At 49.9% G+C, this 21,310-nt stretch overlaps 9 protein-coding genes across 9 annotated transcripts; 2 read left to right on the top strand and 7 right to left on the bottom strand.

Moving 5' to 3' along the window:
• Positions 1–2: 2 nt before the first annotated feature.
• Positions 3–680, bottom strand: N7443_001134 (uncharacterized protein; the record flags this gene model as incomplete). The annotated part of the gene is made up of 1 exon (XM_056881190.1): positions 3–680. The coding sequence occupies one exon, from the start codon at positions 678–680 to the stop codon at positions 3–5; it is 678 nt and encodes a 225-aa protein (XP_056746428.1).
• A 968-nt stretch (positions 681–1,648) lies between these two features.
• Positions 1,649–4,089, bottom strand: N7443_001133 (uncharacterized protein; the record flags this gene model as incomplete). The annotated part of the gene is made up of 3 exons (XM_056881189.1): positions 1,649–3,524; positions 3,588–4,002; positions 4,062–4,089. The coding sequence occupies 3 exons, from the start codon at positions 4,087–4,089 to the stop codon at positions 1,649–1,651; spliced, it is 2,319 nt and encodes a 772-aa protein (XP_056746427.1).
• Positions 4,090–6,345: 2,256 nt separating this feature from the next.
• N7443_001132 (uncharacterized protein) lies at positions 6,346–8,014 on the bottom strand (the record flags this gene model as incomplete). The annotated part of the gene is made up of 5 exons (XM_056881188.1): positions 6,346–6,988; positions 7,042–7,313; positions 7,366–7,466; positions 7,513–7,608; positions 7,666–8,014. 5 exons carry the CDS (start codon positions 8,012–8,014, stop codon positions 6,346–6,348), a joined length of 1,461 nt encoding a protein of 486 aa, XP_056746426.1.
• Positions 8,015–8,980: 966 nt separating this feature from the next.
• N7443_001131 (uncharacterized protein) lies at positions 8,981–9,374 on the bottom strand (the record flags this gene model as incomplete). The annotated part of the gene is made up of 2 exons (XM_056881187.1): positions 8,981–9,171; positions 9,269–9,374. The coding sequence occupies 2 exons, from the start codon at positions 9,372–9,374 to the stop codon at positions 8,981–8,983; spliced, it is 297 nt and encodes a 98-aa protein (XP_056746425.1).
• Positions 9,375–9,633: 259 nt separating this feature from the next.
• On the bottom strand, positions 9,634–9,892 carry N7443_001130 (uncharacterized protein; the record flags this gene model as incomplete). Its single annotated transcript, XM_056881186.1, has 2 exons — positions 9,634–9,781; positions 9,810–9,892. The coding sequence occupies 2 exons, from the start codon at positions 9,890–9,892 to the stop codon at positions 9,634–9,636; spliced, it is 231 nt and encodes a 76-aa protein (XP_056746424.1).
• Positions 9,893–10,102: 210 nt separating this feature from the next.
• Positions 10,103–10,400, bottom strand: N7443_001129 (uncharacterized protein; the record flags this gene model as incomplete). Its single annotated transcript, XM_056881185.1, has 2 exons — positions 10,103–10,255; positions 10,368–10,400. 2 exons carry the CDS (start codon positions 10,398–10,400, stop codon positions 10,103–10,105), a joined length of 186 nt encoding a protein of 61 aa, XP_056746423.1.
• A 2,508-nt stretch (positions 10,401–12,908) lies between these two features.
• N7443_001128 (Glucose/ribitol dehydrogenase) lies at positions 12,909–14,628 on the top strand (the record flags this gene model as incomplete). The annotated part of the gene is made up of 2 exons (XM_056881184.1): positions 12,909–13,859; positions 13,882–14,628. The coding sequence occupies 2 exons, from the start codon at positions 12,909–12,911 to the stop codon at positions 14,626–14,628; spliced, it is 1,698 nt and encodes a 565-aa protein (XP_056746422.1).
• A 1,217-nt stretch (positions 14,629–15,845) lies between these two features.
• On the top strand, positions 15,846–17,650 carry N7443_001127 (putative GABA permease; the record flags this gene model as incomplete). The annotated part of the gene is made up of 5 exons (XM_056881183.1): positions 15,846–15,992; positions 16,042–16,112; positions 16,179–16,375; positions 16,441–16,821; positions 16,872–17,650. 5 exons carry the CDS (start codon positions 15,846–15,848, stop codon positions 17,648–17,650), a joined length of 1,575 nt encoding a protein of 524 aa, XP_056746421.1.
• Positions 17,651–18,135: 485 nt separating this feature from the next.
• Positions 18,136–19,961, bottom strand: N7443_001126 (putative MFS sugar transporter; the record flags this gene model as incomplete). The annotated part of the gene is made up of 6 exons (XM_056881182.1): positions 18,136–18,440; positions 18,494–18,589; positions 18,644–19,167; positions 19,229–19,466; positions 19,533–19,873; positions 19,924–19,961. The coding sequence occupies 6 exons, from the start codon at positions 19,959–19,961 to the stop codon at positions 18,136–18,138; spliced, it is 1,542 nt and encodes a 513-aa protein (XP_056746420.1).
• Positions 19,962–21,310: the final 1,349 nt, after the last annotated feature.

Genomic DNA, 21,310 nt, shown 5'->3' with positions numbered 1-21,310 from the left:
AACTAGGGCATAATAACAAGCGGATTTCTCAAACTCTGCACGACCTTCTCCCCCTTTGGCAACAACGTCCGCGAAACACTAGAGAAATTCTCCGAACACGACCTATGCGGTCCCAACGGCGAGCTATGCACAATCTGAGCCGGTAGAAAACAAATGCTGCAGTCATAACGACCCTCCCCATCAACCCCAAACCCAAGACAAGTCCGACAAACCTTGTGTCCACACTTGGTCAAAAGCACATCACCCTCATCACCGCCAACGACACAGGTATGACAGAAATGTGTCGGGAAGGTGACGAGCGGATCGAGCATGCGGCGCTCAATCTCGGACGCGAGTTCTTTGCCCTTTTCGACGCGCCCACGCAGGAGGTGGACTTTTGCCTTTAGGGTCGATAGGGCTGCGGCATTGTAGGGGTTTTTCTCGTCGTCGGGTCTGATATTGTTGGTTGAGGACGGAATGCGTGGCTTGGGGAGGGTTGGGATCGATTCGAGGAAGACAAATGGGAAGAAGCGGTCAGAGGCTGGTTTGTCTTTCATGCATTTGTGTTCGAGGAGCCAGCGTCGGCGGAGTTGCCGGTTTAGGAGGACCGTGAAGTAGATGGATAGCGCATGCAAGGCGCGCCAGGTGGAGATTGGGTCCAGGTCTAGAGGCTCTGGGTCGGAGGAGGTTCTTCTCGCCATTTTGATGATAGAACTGCCCAGGTGTGTGTGTGTGTGTGTGTGTGTGTGTCGGTGTAGACTTGAGGTGGAGGTTTGCAAGTCTGGCGAGTGGCGAGTGTCAAGTCCGATTACTTGACATCTGCACCACTTTTCCGATATGTGATTGATGCACTTGATGTAGCTGCAAAAGAAAAAAGAAAGAAACACTTGAGTGATATGATCGAGACAACGATGGTACCTGATCCCAGCTTATATAGCTACCTCGAGCATAACAAAAAAATCGATCGAAATGGATATAGTTTCGGCCGAACCATATATCCAAATCGCAGAGCCGAGTGGTACCAAACCTCAGTCGATCTACCCCGGAGTAGAGCTGACCAGCCGTTTTTTTTTTCCAAGACGTGGCGATTGGCCAAGGCTCTGAAGAAGGTAAAAGATTGGAGACTAATTTGGATCCAGACCGTTTTTTGACGTTGTGACAGGCCAGCCTTTTCCGTCGCGAACCTTGGTTCGGCCCATCACCACTCGGCCGGAGATGGCGGCGACCGCGACAATTTCCATTTACGGCTTTACGGCTTATTTTATGCTTAGAGAGATCCTGAATAATCGACAGGGGGGATCTCCGGAGGTTCTCGCCCAGGGCTTTGGTCAGCAATGACAATTCGTTCACTCAAGGTTCTGGGGTTGATAGGAAGTCAGAGGTGTCATGAAGTCAGTTCCCCAGCTCTAGACACGCCTACCATGATTATTTGATGACTGTAGCTCCTGCATAACCTTAATTCCTTTCATTTCGAGGTTGACCTTCCCAAATAGGACTGGTTGAGGTTTGGTTGTTTGGAACCGAGATGATTAGCTCGTCTTCAAGCAATCCTAATAGAGTAATTTCAGCCCTTTGACTATTTGAGGTTGCTTGCCAAGCCGGATTTTGACAGCGAATCGTATTGCCACCGAATGAAGTTGATTGCGTGCTTGGGTATCAATGCAGATGTCTATCTTTCATACACAGTTCGTGAACGCGGACCACATCGGTCCTCAGCGAAAATTTTGCCTTCGGTTGTCCCAGTGCCATGGGATATAGACTCCCAGGAAGCAATGGAGACTCCTTTAAAATGGAAAGTGTATTCATTTCGTTCAGATACGGTCCTCTCAGCCAAGTCAATGGCATCAGCCAGGCGTATGCTCTCAGCGTAAATCACGTATTCTCCTGCAAGATATTCTCCATCTTTCTTCTTGCGATAGAACGGTGTCAGCTTCAAACAAAAGTTGGGACCGGACTTTGTGTTTCCCTGCGGATCCACAGTCCATATCTCAATTCGCGTGGCACTGGAGGTGCCGGCTTCCGATAGACGAAATACCGATTGAGCTGCCCGTTTAGCAATGGGCCCACCCTTTACGAATGTGGGCTTCAATTGCTCTTCACAGAAATATTCCCTGTCATATTTCGGGTCTGAAGGGTAGCGAGGGTGGAACACCGCGTTTCCAAAAGTCTCTATCACGCCAGTGGCTACAGCTGACCGAGTGAATTTCCAGCTCCCGTGTAGAGCTCTGAAGATAGCTAGTGCGGCTGCTGCCTGGGCGGCGCCGTCACTGTGGTTTGAGATGGCTTGTAGACTTTTCAAGGTTTGTTGAACCTCCACATTCTCTACAGCATTCACACGATGGAGATAACGAGCAGGAACAACAGGCCCGGACCGACTGTCGCCATTGGAGAGTTCGGTGCGGGTGACCCCCAGGTCCGCGGAAAAGGATTCCATCAGCCCTACATAGTCACCCATGGGGAATTGACCGCGGTGAATCTCCGAGTCGACATGTCTCAGAACTCGGAGGTTTTCTCGCTGACCTTCGGTCTTCCAATTATCTCCGATTTGTCCGGTCCAAGCCTCGCCGAGGAATCTAGCCTGCATCTCCATGATTCCCCAGTAAGGACCGCGGTAGAAGCCAACAAATCCTAAGTCCGGTATTTCCGAGCGAAAGGTGCCACCTTTGTCTAGAATGAGTGGCAAGAACGGATCCTCAGTGGAGTATTCCAGAGTAGCCAAAACATCTGCGGGTAGGAAGGATAAGGATTCAAAGGGCGTGAATCCTGTAGCCAGCACGATAGATGACACATTCTCCAAGATCATATATTGCCCATTTGCGGTCTCGATCTTGATGGAAGCCAGTCCGGTGTCTGGTTCAGGATGCACGGATGTAGCCCGTCCCATTGTTGGCTTGATAGCTCCAGACCGAACAAATTCTGGATAGTCGTTGCCAATCGCCACCCACGGTGGTCGAAGAGTAGACTTTTGCCCAGTATTGTCACCATTCATGTGCCCAAATTTCTCGTATTCGGTACCCAGAAGGGCGTTGAAGTATTCATTAGTTCTCGCAGCTTTGTCCTCCGGAATTAGACCCAGAGCATACTCTATTGTACCCGGAGGGCGACGGCCCAGGTCATACATGGCCAGGTCCAAAGGCAAGAATGAGATGTTGTCTTTGGCCGTTTCATTTGGCAGGTAAGTGGGCAAGCTCCAAAAAGGTCGTGAGTATACGTGATACACTGCCTGCCTCACTCGATCCTGAGACCTTAGGGCGGAATTGAACATCGATGATGACTCACTGAGTGCAAGTGCAGAAGCTGCTTCAACACCCGACATACTTCCCCCAATGACAGCCACATTTCCGCGACTCGGGCTGCTGCTTCCATGTTCGACAGGCGAGCCGTTTCCCTTTTCAAGGTTTGAGCTGTGGACGACCCGTCCTGTGAACTGCCCCAGCCCGGGGATATCAGAGACACATGGGCGAGCAAAGTAACCAGATGCAACAACGAGAAAATCAAAGTCTTCAGAGAAGACTTCGTCGCTTGACAGATTTGTTTCATGCACACTGGTTGATCGCGTCATGTCAATTGACCCATGTTTCAGTAAGCCATCGAGAACATGCACTTACCTTTCTTTGACCCACGATACACTCCACCTAGACTCAGCTTCAACGTCTACAGAACGCGCGGCACTAATGACTCGCTGGCCCAATCGGAGAACTCCCTGGGGAATGTAGCGCTCGCTATATGCAGCCAGGTACCGGCCAACCTGCCTAGCCTGCGGAAACATCGGAACATCCGTATCACCCAGAGCCGACTCCCACGAGAAATCAGAAAATGATACCGTGAATCGACTGAGATTAGTCCGCATTAAGGGATCCAAAGTCCCCGGAGCGCCGGCCTTTCTCACTGGGGTGCCATGTGCCTGATTCGGCCACAGACCACCAACTTCATGACGTGTGTCAAAGATCACCGGCACAAAAGCCCCATGGGAGAAGTTGTGCAGTAGTGTTTTGGCTGTAACGAGCCCAGAGGGGCCGGCACCTGGTGATACTGTTAGCGGGGTTTGGCTCAGACAGCTCTTTCCCGGGTGGGATACTTGCCGATGATGGCGACCTTTTTAGATCGCATGATGGCTCTTATCTTCCTGTATACTGGCTGCGTACTTCTTTGCTACGAAGCGACTTTGGCTGGTAGGTAGTGGTTTGTTGATGCCGATGGTCGTTCGGTAGTCATAGGTTAGGTCGCCCCCACAGCGGGGAAACACTTCACGCTTCCGATTTAAAAAAAAAACATCTTCAGCTTGCCTTGCCGCTTCACAAGGTTGGAAAGGTCTGAGGTATTTTCTTGCAGGTGGTTTGATTTGACTTTCAGGAGATATAGATCATGTGGGTTCTGGAAGGGTCGAATTCTTTAGTCTGAAAGTCTGAAAGATTCGGGTGGCTCGGCATGGAAGGCACTTTGCACAAGGACCAAATAGCCCATGTTGCGCCACAATATCGACGGGGAACTTTTTATCGTATCATCGTCTGTTGGCTGATTTCGGAATACTCAATTGGGATAGAAGGTTTACATGGCGGTTGGAGATCGTCCTATCCCAAAGAGAAGATAAGCGGTCACTTTCCATAGGGCATGACAACTTGGCGAATGACCCGTGGACACGAGGGCCAATATCCTCCAGGTATCATTGCTCAGAAGTAACCCATATAAGTTGATTCAAGTTTTGAACTCAGATGTACAGTAGTATTTCGCGGAGCAAATAATTAAGAATTAGATTTGTGCTTAGCGAGGACTGTCTACCTCGAGATGTGTCGGGTTCGAATTCCTGTGGTCATACTAGTATCCCCAGGCTAGAAGCCACCGAACCCTCTCTACGCTGCCACGGGGCTCGCATACAGAGTGTGGTAGGAATGAGAATAGCTTGCCAAGACCCCGTTATCTTAGCGCTGCCAAGATCTGTACCCACCGCGATCTATATTGGAATGAGCTCTCGCGCAAATCATGTAAGGATCGTTTGTTATGTCTCACCTGAATACCAGCGAGTGTCGTTTTCTTCGCACCGCAAGGGAATGGGACCGTCTCGACATTGGCCAGTGCGCCTCGCGCCATGACGTTAATGCCAAGGAAACTAGGGCGCGAAGTCAATGATGATTCCACGAAAGTACCGGGCCAAGCCAAACAGCCTTTCGGCCCCCGTGGTACAGACACCTTGGATTGACTTTCTTGGATGGAGTCGCCGATCGCGTGCGGGGTCAAGGATCGAGAGGGATTCGAGAAAACGCCTAGTCGAACTCTGGCGGACTAGGGTCGATAGGTGAATGCAGGTCGCCCGTTCAAGAAACACGTTCAAGCCATTTGACGACTTGAAGCTCTGGTGAATGTAAATTGTTGGGTCGACAGGCCTCTTTGATTTGTTGGTCGGTAACGAAGTTGTCCACGTTTCGATGGGTTAAGGGGATTTTGTATTGGTTCTTTTTTCGTAGTTCCTCTTTCTCAGCCAGAGCAGATGGTGATAGCTTAGAAAGGGTGTCCCGGAGTCGTCGAATTCCACCGTTTGGAAAAGAGTGATGCACCCGAGGGGGCCCGAATGGGTTGTCGTTTTTCCATGGCTCTGACGCGATGGAGTGAGTAGTCTTGGGTGGGAAGCGTAGCTTGGTCATGGTGCACGAGTCGCCCTTCGGGTATCTCTCAATGTCTTGAAGTCCGGGTGATGATCGGGAGGCATGCAGGCTATATAGAGCAGAGGAATGAGCCTTGGGGCTCTGGGACTTTTCTCGCAAATGACTGCGCGGGACGCGCGGGGGATCCGCAGTCTGATTGGGCACCGGTGTACCACCCCGGTGATTTTAAGATGCAGTAGTGACTGCGCCAGTGCCTTCACGGGACAGGTAATGGAGCCCGTGCGATGATCGTAGAGAACTCCTAATCACAGGATTGTCGCATGTGGTCGAAGAAACTTCGTTTAATCTTCTACGGTCAGTCCCAAGGTCTAAAGTCCGTGACGTCATCTCGGCACTGCGATGCCGATCAGACTGTAATTATTGTTCGACCCATGCTTAGGCGTGCTTAGGCCTGTACCTGAATGCAATATGAGGTGTCTTGGAGATCTTTCTACCGATTTAGAGTGTCGGTCAAAGGAATGTGGTGTCGGCCACGCGAGTTGTTGCCTGAAATGTGCAACCTATTCCCCGTTGATCTCATCTTGGTCACACAAAGGCATCTCGTATTTTCCATTACATCTAGAAAAGGGTAAATTAACATTGACGGGAACCAAGCCCTTATCCTAAATAGGTAGTCGGCTAATTCTCCGCGCTGATGTTTTCCCGATATCGTCATAGGGCCTTTGTCTTCATCGTGAACTTGACCAAATCGGCCCAATAAATGAGCCTAATAAGTAAATCTGAAACTAGGATGCTCATCCCCGAGATTTTCCAGTTCCTCTCGGGGTAACTCATACCGATGATCCCTTTTACCCTCGTCTCGTTGTCGATTCTCCCGATAAAGCCAAGCGAAAAAGACCAGACAAGACACTCCACAGATCCACACCATGCCCAGACTGACTCCAAAGCCCGTGGGGTATGAAGGCGCCTCCGAATCAAAGAAAATATTGCTCGCCACGAGTCCCCCGCAATTTCCAAACCCGATCTGCATGGCAGACGCAATTGATTGCTTATAGTGTCCGGCCATATTATTGCTCAGCCAACCCATGAGAATAGGCTGCGTCATGTACCCGCCACCGGTGATCGCATACAGAGCAAAATATCGCGCACCAACAGGCACCGAACCTTGACAGATCAAAATGATATAACCGATCGTGGCAATTACACACCCTATAAGCGTAAAGGCGAAGCGATGGCGTAGTCTGTCGCTGGCGTATGCCGTCACGAGTGAAATAACAGTTGCAACGATATAGATTGGGATGCTCATCACTTGTGCTCGTATTGAGGTCCATCCCAGCTGATGCAGGATTGTGGGTGTGAAAAAGGACGATGCGTAGCCGGTATTAACGATGCCAAAGTACATGAGAGGGCTGCATCATCGTCAGTGAACCATTGAAAGGAATGATTTGTGATTTGAACATACCCAAGATAAAGCTTGATGTCGCTGAACACTCGCTTCCGAGCTGGTCCATCCAGTCGGTCCATCCTGGCTTCACCACGGTCATCCGAAAGGCGACGGAGAAGTAAAGCTCGCTCTTGGTCATTAAGAAAGGTAGATTTCTCCGGCCAATCCACAATCAAGAACTTCGAGATGACTGCCATCACAACAGTAGCGAGACCTTCAAGTATAAAGATCCAGCGCCATCCACTGTATCCTTGAATTCCGTCCATCTGGGCAATTCCATATGCGAGTAACTATCCAGTCAAACCGGTGTTTTCAATAGCCTGAAGATGGAAGAATACATACCCCGCTGACGGCGCCGGCCAAAATACTGGCACTGAAGAAGACGTTCAGTCGCCACTGTAGCTCATAGCGCTTGTAGTACATCGCAATTAGATAAATACACCCTACTCGTGTAAGCGCGTGACAAAGAGTCTTGGTGAGTGCACTTACCTGGCATGAAACCGGCTTCAAAAACACCCAGTAAAAAGCGGCATGCTATCAATCCGCCAAAACTTTTTGTCAGACCCATACATGTTGTGACGATACCTGGTGAAACAGGATTAGCAACCCTCCTTCACAGAGATGCAACAAAGAGGTACAAACCCCAACAGAACATGATACCACTGAGCCACCATGACGGCGCAAACTTTCTCAAAATGAGGTTACATGGCACCTCCAAGAGGATGTATGGTATGAAGAAAATAAATAACGCAATATTGTAGTCATGTCCCTTCATATTCAGGTCATCCTCCAGTCCTTGAAGCCGCGCATTTCCAATATTGATTCGATCCAGGAAGGCCAGAAGGAAGAGAAGCCCTAGGATTGGGACGACGTGGATGTCGAGCTTCCATAAGAGTTGCTTTTCTAGGGCGCGGTCGATCTCCGGTGTTGAGAGCTCAGCTTTGAGACATTCAATTGTCTCTTGCTCGATGTCTTTCTCGGGGTTTTCCATTTTGGCGACTCTCGAAATACGAAGACCGATTGTCTTCGGATAATGAGAGAGATTAGACCTAAGGAGATCGTCTACAGGAGAAGGTGGGGACCAAGTGGTTAAATACAAATTTCACATCCACTCCGGTTCTTCTGTAAGACCGTGCTGACATGCCAAGTGGTGAGTGTCGGTGATGTATTCCCCGCACATCATATTCCGCTCTATTTCAAGTTTCTACGCCGAGGATCTCTTGGTTCCGCATTCGAGATGCCAAACAAAATCGCGGCATCTCGGTTACTATGGACGATAAAATCCAATCCTCGAAGTATTAATTTCGATGGACTTCATGTTCAAGATGTGTTGACTGTTCTGATGATAGCTGTCTGCAACTGTCAAGCATTACGGTGATACTGAGATCATCTAGAGAGATGGTGGGGCTGCATCTGATACTTCTTTCATAGCGGAACATCCATTCCGCTTGAATCCACGAAAGAGTTTGCGGGGTAGACCTATCTACAAGACATCAATTACAAGGATCTAGATCATAAGTTCACTTCTTTGGCCCAAATAATTTGAGTACCGGTAATTACCCGGAATGACCCCGCTTCCCCAGACGATCTGCATTCCTTTGCCGAGAATGTATGTCCTCCCCGGTCATCTACAAAGAGCCGAAGAGCGTAATCCATTTTTAGACAAACGGAATGTTTGAAACTTGCACTGGAATATCATTTGCGGTGGATTAAGGCCCTTCGATGGTTGGTGATATATATTTTGATCCTGTTGATGGCTGCTTCATTATGCGCGCATTGAAACAATAACAGCAATGAACCCTTTTGATAGAAGATGTAGGGCCTCAGATATCTACTTGGGATTTATTCTGCTATAATGTGATAATGGAAGTGAGAATAACTATCCGCCTGACTAGATATAACAAATGCTTCGACTTTGATTTCAGCCTCGACTGATATAGGGAGTAAAGAGCCCACATTATTTCTTATGCCAGCTCCAGAGGAAACCCCTGTTCGCCCTCAGTAATATCTCCGTAGACTGTATCCCGACGAAGTGGGAGTGGACTAGGTGTCTCCTAAGCATTCTCCGAGCTTTGTAATAAAAGATGTAGTAAATGGCGTCTATAACGACTAGCAAGTAGTCTCCGAAAGGGAACTCAGGAGAGCAAACTCTTTCCCGGGTCCATTTTTGAATCAATTCCGAGCATGGAAGATATTGAGTTTTTCACGTATTGAGCATCGCCTTTCTGGAAGTCCAACGGGGCACTGTATCTTTCAGCAAGGAAATGCAGTGCGTCGAGCGCTTCGGTTTGTGCCTCGGTGATTGATGGAAGGCCGGTAGACCTAGAATCCTGCGAAATAGCATCTGGCATATCGGATAAGGACACTCTCAGGCTTGCTTGCAGTAGCTGGCTGGCGGGTGAAAAGCGGACGAAGGGTGTATGGCTGTTTGGGATTGTTGAATCTGCATGCTATTAGTTCTGAGGCTAAAAGTTCGTCTGAGAGAATCTTGCCCGTCGACCAGCCGGTTCTGTGAAAGAGTGTAGATTAAGTCAGGCCACTCTTTCGCGAGAACATTGTGCAAATTCCAATTGTTAGACATATAAATTTCACCACCCTCTGTGGCAGGGCTCAGACATAGTACGGAGTGAAATCTCCGGCGTCTGTATGGAAGACCTGTTTATCGGCGGAGTTTGAGGGCGCTCCGATTCCTCCTCCGTTGACTGTGCTAGCGATGTCTTTGATGTGTGAAGTCATCGGAGGATTTCCATTATGAATTCTCGTGTCTTGCTGTCAGCCACAGATACTGCCGACTCGGGATGAGACACCATTGTAGATGATTATGTTGTCTTTCCGGGAGTAGTCGTCGATACGAAGAACCCTCGGTCATTGTGCATATTCTTTGAGAGACCCCTCAGAAAAGTTTAAAGCTTAGGCAGAGGAAATGTCGATTGATTAATAACCCCGAAAGATTGTTTCAGTGCTACGTTCATTAGCATGAAAAATAGACCACTAACTCTCCCAACCGGCAATTGAAGCTCTTCAAAACAGTATAGATCTCATCAAGCTGAGTATCGTTTAATCCGTACGCTCAGAAACCTTAGCTCTCAATCTCTTTTCTCCCCCACACAAGTGGGGAAACCAGCTGGGCCGGAAATTCCGCCGGCAACCTCATCTGAAGGGTCTCGGTGTCCTTTCGACGGCGAGTACGGTGTTGATACTTAGCAAACTCAGGATGATATTGGATATCCAGCTGAAATCGAGTGGGTGATGGTCTGAAATGTCGACATGGACAAAAGCTGTGCTTAGTGCGTTAAGATGTCGAGGTAAGGCGACCGGACGAAAGACGGTACTTTGATATCTACATTATTCCTCTGCGCAACTACTGCATGCTTCATTGTTATGGCTCACGTCGTCGACCTGGATGATCACGCCTCATCGCATCCTTCTTGTACGCTGGTCAGCCATTAACGGGAGAGCGACTATTTGGAATTCTTCAGGACATTAGCCCCACCCACTCAACCATTGGAGTCGCATGGCTCCACACAGCACGTTGCAACGGCTGTTGCGAAAGGGGTCAACGCGTCCATAACGTTGAGTCATGCGTGGCCAAGTTCCTGAAGAGAGATACGTGTTGTTATCATAGGTACCGGCGACCGCTCTAAAACCGTTGTCTCAGGTGGGCTAGATATCGAGCTGCATAAGCGATCGGGACTTACTTTTCCTATTTGGGAAACGCGACGCACGTTCTCAACGCTCAGAAAAGTTACACCATCAAAAACACCACTAAACGAGACCGTTTGAAACCAAGCCAAGACGTATAATCGGCTCCCATATTTGGGTGTCGGTTTCAATGTGTCGGTTTCAATGTTCTCCGAAAAATTGCCCACATGTCTCGTCGCTAAAATGTACCAGCAGGGCTCTGGCTCAATATATTTAATTCCGGCGGAGATGCCGGTGTGGCGTCACAACACTCAATGTAGCTTTCCACCTCGGCTGCGCTAGCTATCGAGTCATGCAAAGTGTTTCAGAACGGTGGACAATGTCACTGTCTAAAGGATCGTACGAAGTGCTGATTACCGAGGGAGTGGACGTTCGCCAGCCACCGTTTGCTGTCAACGCATGCAACGGCATTCTCTATCCACCAGCGCACGCACTCAGTATAGACTGGAGCTACGGAGGACCCGGGAACCGTTCGCGGGTCGGGTTCATACACCACCATCGAAGGTAAGGTGAGGTACGTGCTCTGCTGGCGTTCCTGTTTCACTAAAGAGCGTGAGACCTGTTCGTGGCGTGCCATTCCACGTTCGCCCCTTAGAAAAGGTCTCTATTATTGGGCACTCATTATCTAGCCTAGATGCATGGGGTGAGCATAATAGTCACATGTGCAGGGGCCGAGGAGACGAAAATGCAGGGGTCAACACGTCCATGAACTGGTTTGCGGAAGTTATTCAAGACCGACTATTGAATAGCTTTTAGACATACAGTATTGCTACCGGAGTGGTCAGTTCATTCAGGGGCAGAGTCAGATTCTCCGGCTCATGCAACTCATTTGTGCGGAGCAAAGGTTAAGGTGTAAACAAAGACCGGGGGTACGCTGGCAGTACCTTGGTAACACATTAGCGCGTTCGCCCTTCGACCGAGATCAAATCATAATCTCCCGAGGTCTACGCCACATCCTCGAGCACGAGGGAGAACTGTCGGAGCCAAGTTAGCAGAAACTGGACTCCGTACCCATTGATTGAAAAGGTTGGAAGGAATCAGTGTCTTTTTCTGTGTGAACTCACTTTTGAGATTGAGGTAGGTTCAATAGGCCTGTTTGACTATTGAAATCCTGGACAAGCAAGTGATGGCGACTAGTTTCCCGCGATGACTCCCAGGGGAGCTTCTGCAAAGGGCATCTTCACCCAGCTATGACGGAGTTCGTCCGTTCGGAACAGCCAACGTTTCGCGGTTCTTCACCGGGCAAGTGGTGTGAGCGAATAGTGCCCTGTTCGCCGACGATCACCGGATTACAAGACACTGGACTAGGTCTGTAGGATTATGATCTATTGACGGGAATACGCGGCACGAGCCATGGGCTTGAGCAGGGTGGTCTATTCGCGGGCGCACTTACCGCGTTTCCACTAGACCCCGACCGGAAATATCAGATGTGATGTGGTTCGGAGTCTTCATAATGCTTTCCAATGGCAGGGTGTGACGAAAAGTACTATCAGATAGGATAGGCTGGCGTGGAGAGACGGAAGTTTAAGAATCAATAGTTTGAAAGAGATCGACCCGGGACTAGGGTTGGAAGGCAAGCTGCAAGCTGTACCTGGGGGAGATGACATCGGGACGGGCTATGAGGACTCCAAAAACATGGCAAGTGGGGGACATCAGGTACCCAGCAGACTTTTTTTGAATCGATAGTGCCGAATCGAGATCACACTCGATCTCGGCCTTGAGAGGTCGATGAGATGAGAATAATCAGCTCGGGTCAAATCTTTGCCCAAATGGGGGCGGAATCGACCCACCCACGACCACCCAGGACCACCCAGGACCACCTAGGACCACCTAGGACCACACAGTGGACGAACAGAGGAATCACAGTGGAATCACCGTGGACTCCCAGTGGAGCCCCACCAGGCTACCAGGATCGAGTCTTCTTACCTTGCCGGTGATGATCTACAGGGGCATCCATGGAAAGCGCCGTCGGCAGCCCAGTGGAAAGCGCAGCTAAACCAGATTAAGGTATTTGATTTCTTGAACCGGGCTCCATCGTGCCCTATCCAGCCCCGGCCTGCTGGCCCCCGATCTCTCGCGCTGTTGCTAATAAAGCCCAGGGCCCCGGACCCGACAACCTGGTCTTCTGATGCTATCCAACTACTATACACTCTTTTTAGTCCCTCTTTATATCCTCATCAATCATGGGATCTGAGCTCGGTCTTACCGCCGACTCAAAGTCGGAGCTGGATACCTCAGCTGTGAGTATCTTTTGGGTGGCTTTCGGTTGCATCTGGACCGCCATTATCGTGGCCGGTGCGAGTTATCTCATCGTCAACCGCAACACCCCGACGATCCGGATCCGTGGTCTCTGGCTATCGCTCTCTGCCGTCGCATTTCTTCATCTCTATGCCTGGAGTGTCCAATTCGGTCTTTTGATTGGTGCCCTCATGCCCGGAGATATCGAATTCTGGATCATGGGTACCTATCTACCTTGCGGAATTGCTTTGTTCCACGCTTCCAACAGTCGCTTCCTTCACGTCGCCAAGCTTCAGAAGAAGTTTATTCACCACGATGGCCATAATGTCGCCGTCCCGCCGGTCCAGGCCAAGCGTGGCCTGCTCGCCAAGTTCCGCCGTCTCGACTATACCGCCAAGACCGTGTGGCTCGTCAGCATCGCCATGGTCGTTCAGATCTTCCTCACCGTTCTGATGTACCTGATTTCTCGCAAGTGGCACAGTTCCTGGGGGATTCCGGGCACGGAGGTCACCGGTACTATTATGGAGCAGAGAGCCGAGCAGGGTCGAGGCTGGGAGTGGTGGCCTAGTGTGGCCTGGCAGTTCTTTTGGTCTTGGGTCTTCGCCCCCTACATTCTCTGGCAGTCTCGTAACATCCACGACACCCAGGGTTGGCGTACCCAGACCATTGGCTGCGCTATTGTCATGCTCCCCGCCACCCCCATGTGGCTTATTGGTCTCTACGTTGATGGTATGGCTCCTGTCAACGCTGTCTGGCTGCCTCCTCAGTGGATCGTCCTTTCGATCTTCTTCATCGAAATCTTCACCGTTCTCCTTCCCTGCTGGGAGGTGTTGCGCGCCAGCACTCTCCGCCAGGAGACCCTCGATGCCATCGCTCAGTGGGAGCGCAGGAACAAGGTCGCTCCCCCTCGAGTCCAAGTCTATGGCCTCCGGCTCTACCTTCATCGGATCTATCATGTCTGGCTGGAAGTCAATGAACGGCTCTGTCAAGACCAACAGTTCCAGCGACAGTATCCTCACCATGAGTGCCTTGGAGCACGTCCTCGAGCGCAACCCTATCCCACTTCTGGAATTCTCTGCTCTCCGCGAATTCTCCGGTGAGAACATTGCCTTCCTCATCAGCATTGCGCAATGGAAGAGCAGCATCCCCGCCGCTGTTCGGGACGGCTCTGTTGACGGCAACACCAAGGATAGCGTTCGCGATTGCTTCAACAATGCCCTGCACATCTATGCCGAGTTCATCAGTGTCCGTCACGCCGAGTTCCCCGTCAACATCTCCCACCAAGACCTCCGTAAGCTCGAGAACATCTTTGAGAAGCCTACGCGCATCCTGTACGGTGAGAAGCGTGACTCCGACGTAATCACTCCCTTCGAGGGAGCCGACTACAACATGGAGCCTGCTTCCCCCACCTACTCCTCAGGATCTGAGAAGGCCATGAACGTCTCGGCCTCTGCCATCAAGGAGCGCGTCCACTACTGGGGTGAGATCCCCGCGGACTTCGGTGCCGCCGTCTTCGATGAGTCAGAAGAGAGCATCAAGTACCTCGTCCTCACCAACACATGGCCCAAGTTCATCAGGAACCACCGGACCTCCATCGGCTCGGTCGAGACTCTCGAGGCTGGCAACGGCATCGTCGAGATGGCTGACCTCCACAACGAGAAATGAGCATGGCCTACGAAGTAGCCGTGTCCGGCAGCGATGTGTTTTACCGTCTATTAGCGTTGAATTATTTTCACCTTCTTTGTATATACCTTTGCACCCAGAACTGCGACTCCAGTTCCTTTCACCCCACGATACCAGATGTTCATACTAATCGATTACGATCGCTTCTTACAAGACTTTTGAGTTTCTCAAATCACTACTTTCCTTCTTCATGTGTACCATTCTGCAATTCATGTCTACAATATACTTTCACTTATATTTGCTACCATTCTTGAAAAAAAAAATGAAAAAAATGAAATCCACCTAGTGGTTAATCGATGTTCGCGGATTAAAAGTCTCAAAATTCAGCAAAATAACCTCATCTCTAGTTCACACTTTGTGATTAATTATTAGGTACTTTTGAACCGTGAACAGGAGGGAAGCGGCCTACCACACGGGAGTAATCGATGGTATCACCCGGATCAAGGTAAGTACCTTCATTGAGAATGGCCGGGGTATAAGACGATCGTGCCATCGGGCACAAGGCAGGAGTCACGTCTCACCAAGCGCGTTCAAGCCTTCGACTCCAAAATTCTAATACTCCCTTTGTCTAGATTGAAAGCGCAAGTTCATTAGATTGAGCGTTTCAAACGCTCAAGCGTCTTCTCTCCATCTAACGAAGATCGCACGGAGTAATCGAGCCTACGTAGGAGAACTTTCGTGTCACTTATCCGCAAGGCTACGTTCTATGCATCTAATATCTAGGGAATTGCCCCAATAAACGCATCATTTGCTTTAAAGCGGGGGGTCGATGGCGGCACGGGCATTCTCCACATAGTCAACGCAGGATAAGAAGCGACCTAAGTACAGCGTCGCAATATTGTACCGCGCATGACATGTTGGTGCTCACGGGCGCTGTGGGGATTGATTCGCTTCTATCGGCCGTTTTAAACACATCGCTTTTTTTTCGCCTATTAAAAGGCGCTCAAATAGACGGTCGACCAGGAGTGGCGTTAGGCTCTGGCTTTCCAGTGTGGGCCAACACGGCCCGCTTGCGATACCCGCGCCAGGACCAATGAATCGGCATAGAAAGGGCGAAGAGAGTTTCTGTCGGGGTTTCGGGGCTGATACTATCCAGGCTAGTGCATGGAAATTTAATGCTTTGCGATCTTGGCCCCTCGTCTGCCACTATCTTTTCTTCATCTTCTTCATCCCTTGCTGAGCCCCCGCAGTGACTCCCCATGGAAGCCTCTGTCAAGAGTCCAAGGCCGCAGGCCGTGGACATGGACATCCCGCCCGTGGACCAAGGTAGCCATGCAAGCCATAGGCCGGGTACGGTGAAGGATAATCGTGACATGCAGCGAATGGGAAAGGTTCAGGAGTTCAAGGTGAGTATTCTCGGAGACCCTCGTTTTCATATCTCACATCCCCGATTAGAGAAACATGCGACCTATAGCGGCACTTAGTTTTGCTTCTGTCTTGCAAGCAACATGGGAGTATATTTTGATGTGAGTGAATTGAGTGTGCTGGAGTTTCCATTTCGCCACAACCTCTAATATGTTACTTGGGTTCAGTTCAAACTACGAGGGACTCGAGAATGGAGGACTGCCTGGCATGTTCTGGGGTTACATTTGGACCTTCATTGGATTCGGCTTCATCATCGCCTCGATCTCCGAAATGTCATCGATGGCGCCAACCTCTGGCGGGCAATATCATTGGGTGTCTGAGTTTTCCTCGCCTCGATACCAAAAGTTCCTTAGCTACATTACTGGTATCTCACGCACCCCCCGAGGTCTTGGAAGGAAAGGTCAATCACTAAATTTGCCGTCTGTGCAGGCTGGATGTCAGTTTTGGCCTGGCAAGCCGGGACAGCTTCTGGCTCCTATCTAACAGGAACCATCATCCAAGGACTGATCAGTGTTCGAAACCCAGACTATGAACCCCAAAATTGGCAAGGTACTCTACTGGTCTTTGCGATGGTTCTGGTGATCTACATCTTCAATGTCTACGCGTCTGACTCGATGGAGATCCTCAGTAACCTATTGATGATGCTTCACATTACATCCTGGGCGGTCATTTTAATCGTTCTTTGGGCTCTGGCCCCTCACCAATCTGCAGAGGCTGTGTTTGTTACACAATGGAAGAACTTCGGGGGCTGGTCTACCATGGGATTGAGCGTAATGATTGGCCAAATCTCTGCCATATATGGCTGTTTGAGTTCGTGTGCAACTTTCCTGATTGTTGAAAGATGCTAACCAGAAATACAGGCTCCGACGCGGCTGCACACATGTCCGAAGAAGTCAAGGATGCCGGCCGAAGCGTAGCTGTCGCCATCTTCTGGGGCTATCTTTTGAATGGCATCATGGCAGCTATCCTGCTAATTACTTATCTCTTTGCTACTCCATCCGTGGAAGACTCGCTAAACGACATCACTGGGTTCCCCTTCCTCTATGTCTTCAAACAGGCCACTTCAACAGCCGGCGTGAATGGGCTCACGGCGATCGTCCTACTGCCAGTCATATTCAGCAATGTTTTATTTAATGCCGCAACATCTCGTCAGACATTCGCCTTTGCCCGTGATAACGGTCTCCCATTCTCTCGATGGATAGGGAAGATCGACAAAAAACGGCAGATTCCGGTAAATGCCATTGCTCTTTCCTGTATAATCAGCTGTGCGCTTTCACTCATCAATATCGGGTCCGAGACTGCGTTCAATGCTATAATCTCGCTCAATGTGGCTGCACTGATGTACACTTACATTATCTCCATCGGGTGTGTTATTTACCGAAAGATCTGGCATCCTGAAACCCTTCCGCCCCGTCGTTGGGATATGGGACGATGGGGTTTGGCTGTCAACATCATCGGCCTTTTATACTGCTGTTTCGCACTGTTTTGGTCACTGTGGCCCAGCGATCTTCCAGTGACTCTGGAAAACTTCAACTGGAGTGTAGTCATCTTTGGAGGAGTTTTCATCATCAGCCTTGTAATGTATTTGATCAAGGGACGGAAAGAGTATTCTGGTCCGGCTGCGATTGTACAAAGATGATTGTTCGGTGGCCCGCGATATCACCAGATAGAGAATATATCAATAGAGCCCTGACTGCAAAAGGCACTTGTCAGAAAGCCCAAAATGATAGCACGTGCAAAGCTTTTGCAAGATGTAGCTTCGTGTAGGCTACCATCAACATGCCACGATGATGGACTGTGTCCATATCTCGGTTTCCGGGGTTCTGTCAAGCTGTCGATCGCACTCTACATTATACGTGAATGGTAGCTTGGTTTAGGACGAACCGGCGGTGACTATGATATCCAGTTCATATTACCCTGCCCGGCGCGTACATGCGTGAACTTGGCCTAAATTACGCGAAATAATCATCCTACTTCATATGTGGCTAGTATAAAAGCCAAGCACGCTCGATGCGCCTGTTTCAATTAGGAAGCCTAGCATCTGTCTCGTGGATATTAACCGAATGTCCACCTTCGGAACAGCAAAATAGGTTTGAATCAACCGATAAGAGATCGACGTCGCAATCAGCGGAACTCGCTGCGAGTCTCGACGTTCTCAACAGTGACGGAATCAGGCTTTTCTTGTGTCTCGTGAGTAACTTGAATTCCCTTCTGCTGTGCAAGAACCTCTTCGCCTTGCACAACGTGGTTGGCGCCACCGAACAGAGCATCAATCTCCTCGAGCGGAACCTGCTTAGTCTCCGGAATGAAGAAGAAGACGAACAGTGCCAACAAGAAGTTGATTCCGGCAAACATATAGAATGCGTAGAAGCCGTCGTTGTCGAGGAAAATAGGGAAGAATTGCTGGAAGATGGTGTTGGCGACGTTTTCTGGAACTTGGTCAGCATTGCGCGATGGAAATGTTTGGGATATGGGCACGAACGCGTTTGCGAGGCCATTCCGACTGCTTGCGCTCTCACATTCATGGAAAAGACCTCAGAGGTCCAAATCCAGACAGTTGCGCCCCATGATGGTTTGTCTATGTGGCTGTTAGTAACCATGTGGACTCATAATTTTGGCAGGAGAAGCTCACAGAAGAAGATGAATAGGAATAGAAGGAATACAATCGATATGCCAACCGGTGTTGATTTCGCTCCGTTGGCCAAATTTGGCGTTTCAGTTTCGACAGCGGAGACAATGATCATGCAAATACCCATTCCGATACCACCGGCAATCAGGAGGAATTTTCTTCCAAATCGATCGATAATCCAGACAGCGTTGAGGGTGAAGAGGATACCGAAAGTAGCATTGAGGGCGTTGATCAAGGCAATCTGGCTGTCGCTGGTGAACACTTTTTGGTAGATCTTGGTGGAGTACGAGTTAAGTGAGCCTTGTCCAGTAAGTTGCTGGCCAGCATTGATGACGAGTGCGAGGAGCATGCGTTTGCGGAGAGACTTGTCCTTCCACAGAGCGCTATAGTTGCCAGAGATGGCCTCTTTTTCGTACTCAATGGCCTCGCGGATCTGAAGAATTTCGTCCTCTACCCCCTCATCGGTGTCTCGAACTCTTCTCAGAGCGGACCGTGCCTTCTCGATGTTGTTTCCACGTTTGATGAACCTGGAGGCGGTTAGCTTCGTCTTCAAAATACGGTTGACGGTTCTTGAAAAGGGCTACTTACCAACGAGGGCTACCAGGCATGGTCGGGAGAAGCGCAAGAATCAAAATAGGGACCAAGAGCTGGAAAATGACGACCAGCTTCCAATCCCACTCACCCAGCTTCTCAACGTTCTTTGTGCAGGCATAGTTGATCCAGAAGCAGATGAATGACCCGACAGAGTAGAACATCTGCCAGAAGGTCATAATTTTTCCTCTGATCTCCGGCGGAGACAGCTCGCCAATGTAAATTGGTCCAGCGGCTAGTGAAAGATCCATGTTAGTCGTCAAGTCATGACGAGATAGATTTATAAACTGGCTAGACTTACTCAAGGCAATTCCCTGGCCAATACCGATGATACATCTGCCTGCCAGGAAACAAGCAAGACTATGGCGAGGAGCAAAAGTCTGCATAAATGTAGCAGCGATAACCAGGACACAGCCAGTGGCCATTCCAACTTTGCGACCAAAGTAGTCGGCCACCGGCCCTCCAACGAAGAACCCGCCAAAGATGGCGCCAACAGTGTACGCAGTATTGATTGAGCCGATTGTCGCTGCGTTCGGATTATTGAAATAGGCTAACCAGTTTTTTGAACCCTGAACCGAGTTGAAAACAGATGCATCGTAGCCGTAAAGCACCATGCATGCTGCTGCCACCATCGAGATGAACCTTGATCATGTCAGTCAGGTTTCTTGAAATAATCCCGCAATACTCCTTACCAATTGTAGGCCCGCTTGGGGCTCATGCCGAGCACCATTTTGACAGCAGGGATAGAGAACAGATGTTGGGAGCGGAAATTGCAGTGAATAGAGATGGATGAATCACTCTCCGCTCAAGAAAGGTCAATGCTTAGATGGTCGTCGAAAGACCCGCCTTAGGACAGCCCTGTGAAGAGACAGGAAGAGAAACAGCCCACAATTTTCCGGGGCAGAAGGAGAACAAGCGGAGTACCCCAGATATATAAGGGCCCGCCAGGCATGTCTGGGGGACCGGGGCAGCTCCAATCAGACCATGCTCGAGGACGACCCGGGGAAACGCCAAGCAAGCTTGCATGCTGATAACGACAGCCCTGTCAGTTGCGGATCTCTAAGTGGTGGTATTCGGAAAGTTCCACACATAACAAGAGGAAGCATGCGCCTTGCTGGCCGCTGATTCGCTTCTAGCCCTCGCGGGCACATGGCTGAGACCTGGGGTAGCTTTGATCTGGGGTTCGAGGGATATTTTGTCCGGAGGAATCTAGTCTGGATATCCACGAATCAACGGCACGCCCAATCGGGGACTGGGAGAAAGTTGACTCCACCAATCGCGGGAACGAGCCGATCATTTAGACATGAGTCGCCCCAGATTAGAAGTGTGGATGTCGTTCGGGCGATGTGAAGCGAGACCCTAAGTTTTTATTCTATTCTATTTTATTTTTGAAAGAGGATGAAATTCCCGGATGCATGTATCATGGGACGTGAGTGCTTTGGTCTCGACCATCTATCAGGAGACGTAAATTAAGTAGAAGGATGAGATAATAGGTCCACATTTAGCCAGAAGACCATCCTGCACGTCACGTGCATTGTCTACCCCCCCAATCGTACAGTCATCGCGATCCTAGGCTCACCCCTTGTGCCTCGGTTGGTACCTAACTCCATTCAGACCAATGGCCATGGTCGGACAGCAAGACCAAAAGGCTTCCTCTGCCTGTTCACCATGCAAGATCGGCAAAAGACACTGCGACAAGTCACTGCCCTCCTGCTCCAGATGTAAAAGGTGGGTGGCGTTGGGTAATCTAATAAGACAAGTACTGATCAACCGGCCCACGATTCAGAACAAGCCGAGTATGCGAGTATCCGTATATAGAATCAACCGCTTCACAGCCTCGCGAAGTTACAACGCTTTACGGAGGGCTGCAAGCTTCCGTTGTACCGGTTAGAGCCTCAACCCAAGCTTGCATGAGGTGCAGGTACGATGCTTATTAGCCAAGACAAGAAACCCAACTTTTGACTTTCCAGGCTCCACAAACGCAAATGTGATCGGCTTAAGCCTTGCTGCTCTCGTTGTGTCCGGTACGTTGCCCTCTTCCCTGGTACTAACCAGACAAAAGCCGATCTTCTGGGATCC

The sequence above is a fragment of the Penicillium atrosanguineum genome (genome assembly GCF_028827265.1).
Source record: "Penicillium atrosanguineum strain IBT 20685 chromosome Unknown utg000001l_segment0_segment0, whole genome shotgun sequence".
Taxonomy (NCBI): Eukaryota; Fungi; Ascomycota; class Eurotiomycetes; order Eurotiales; family Aspergillaceae; genus Penicillium; species Penicillium atrosanguineum.
Note: the sequence above shows the minus strand (reverse complement) of the source record. Positions and strands in the feature narration are given on the sequence as shown.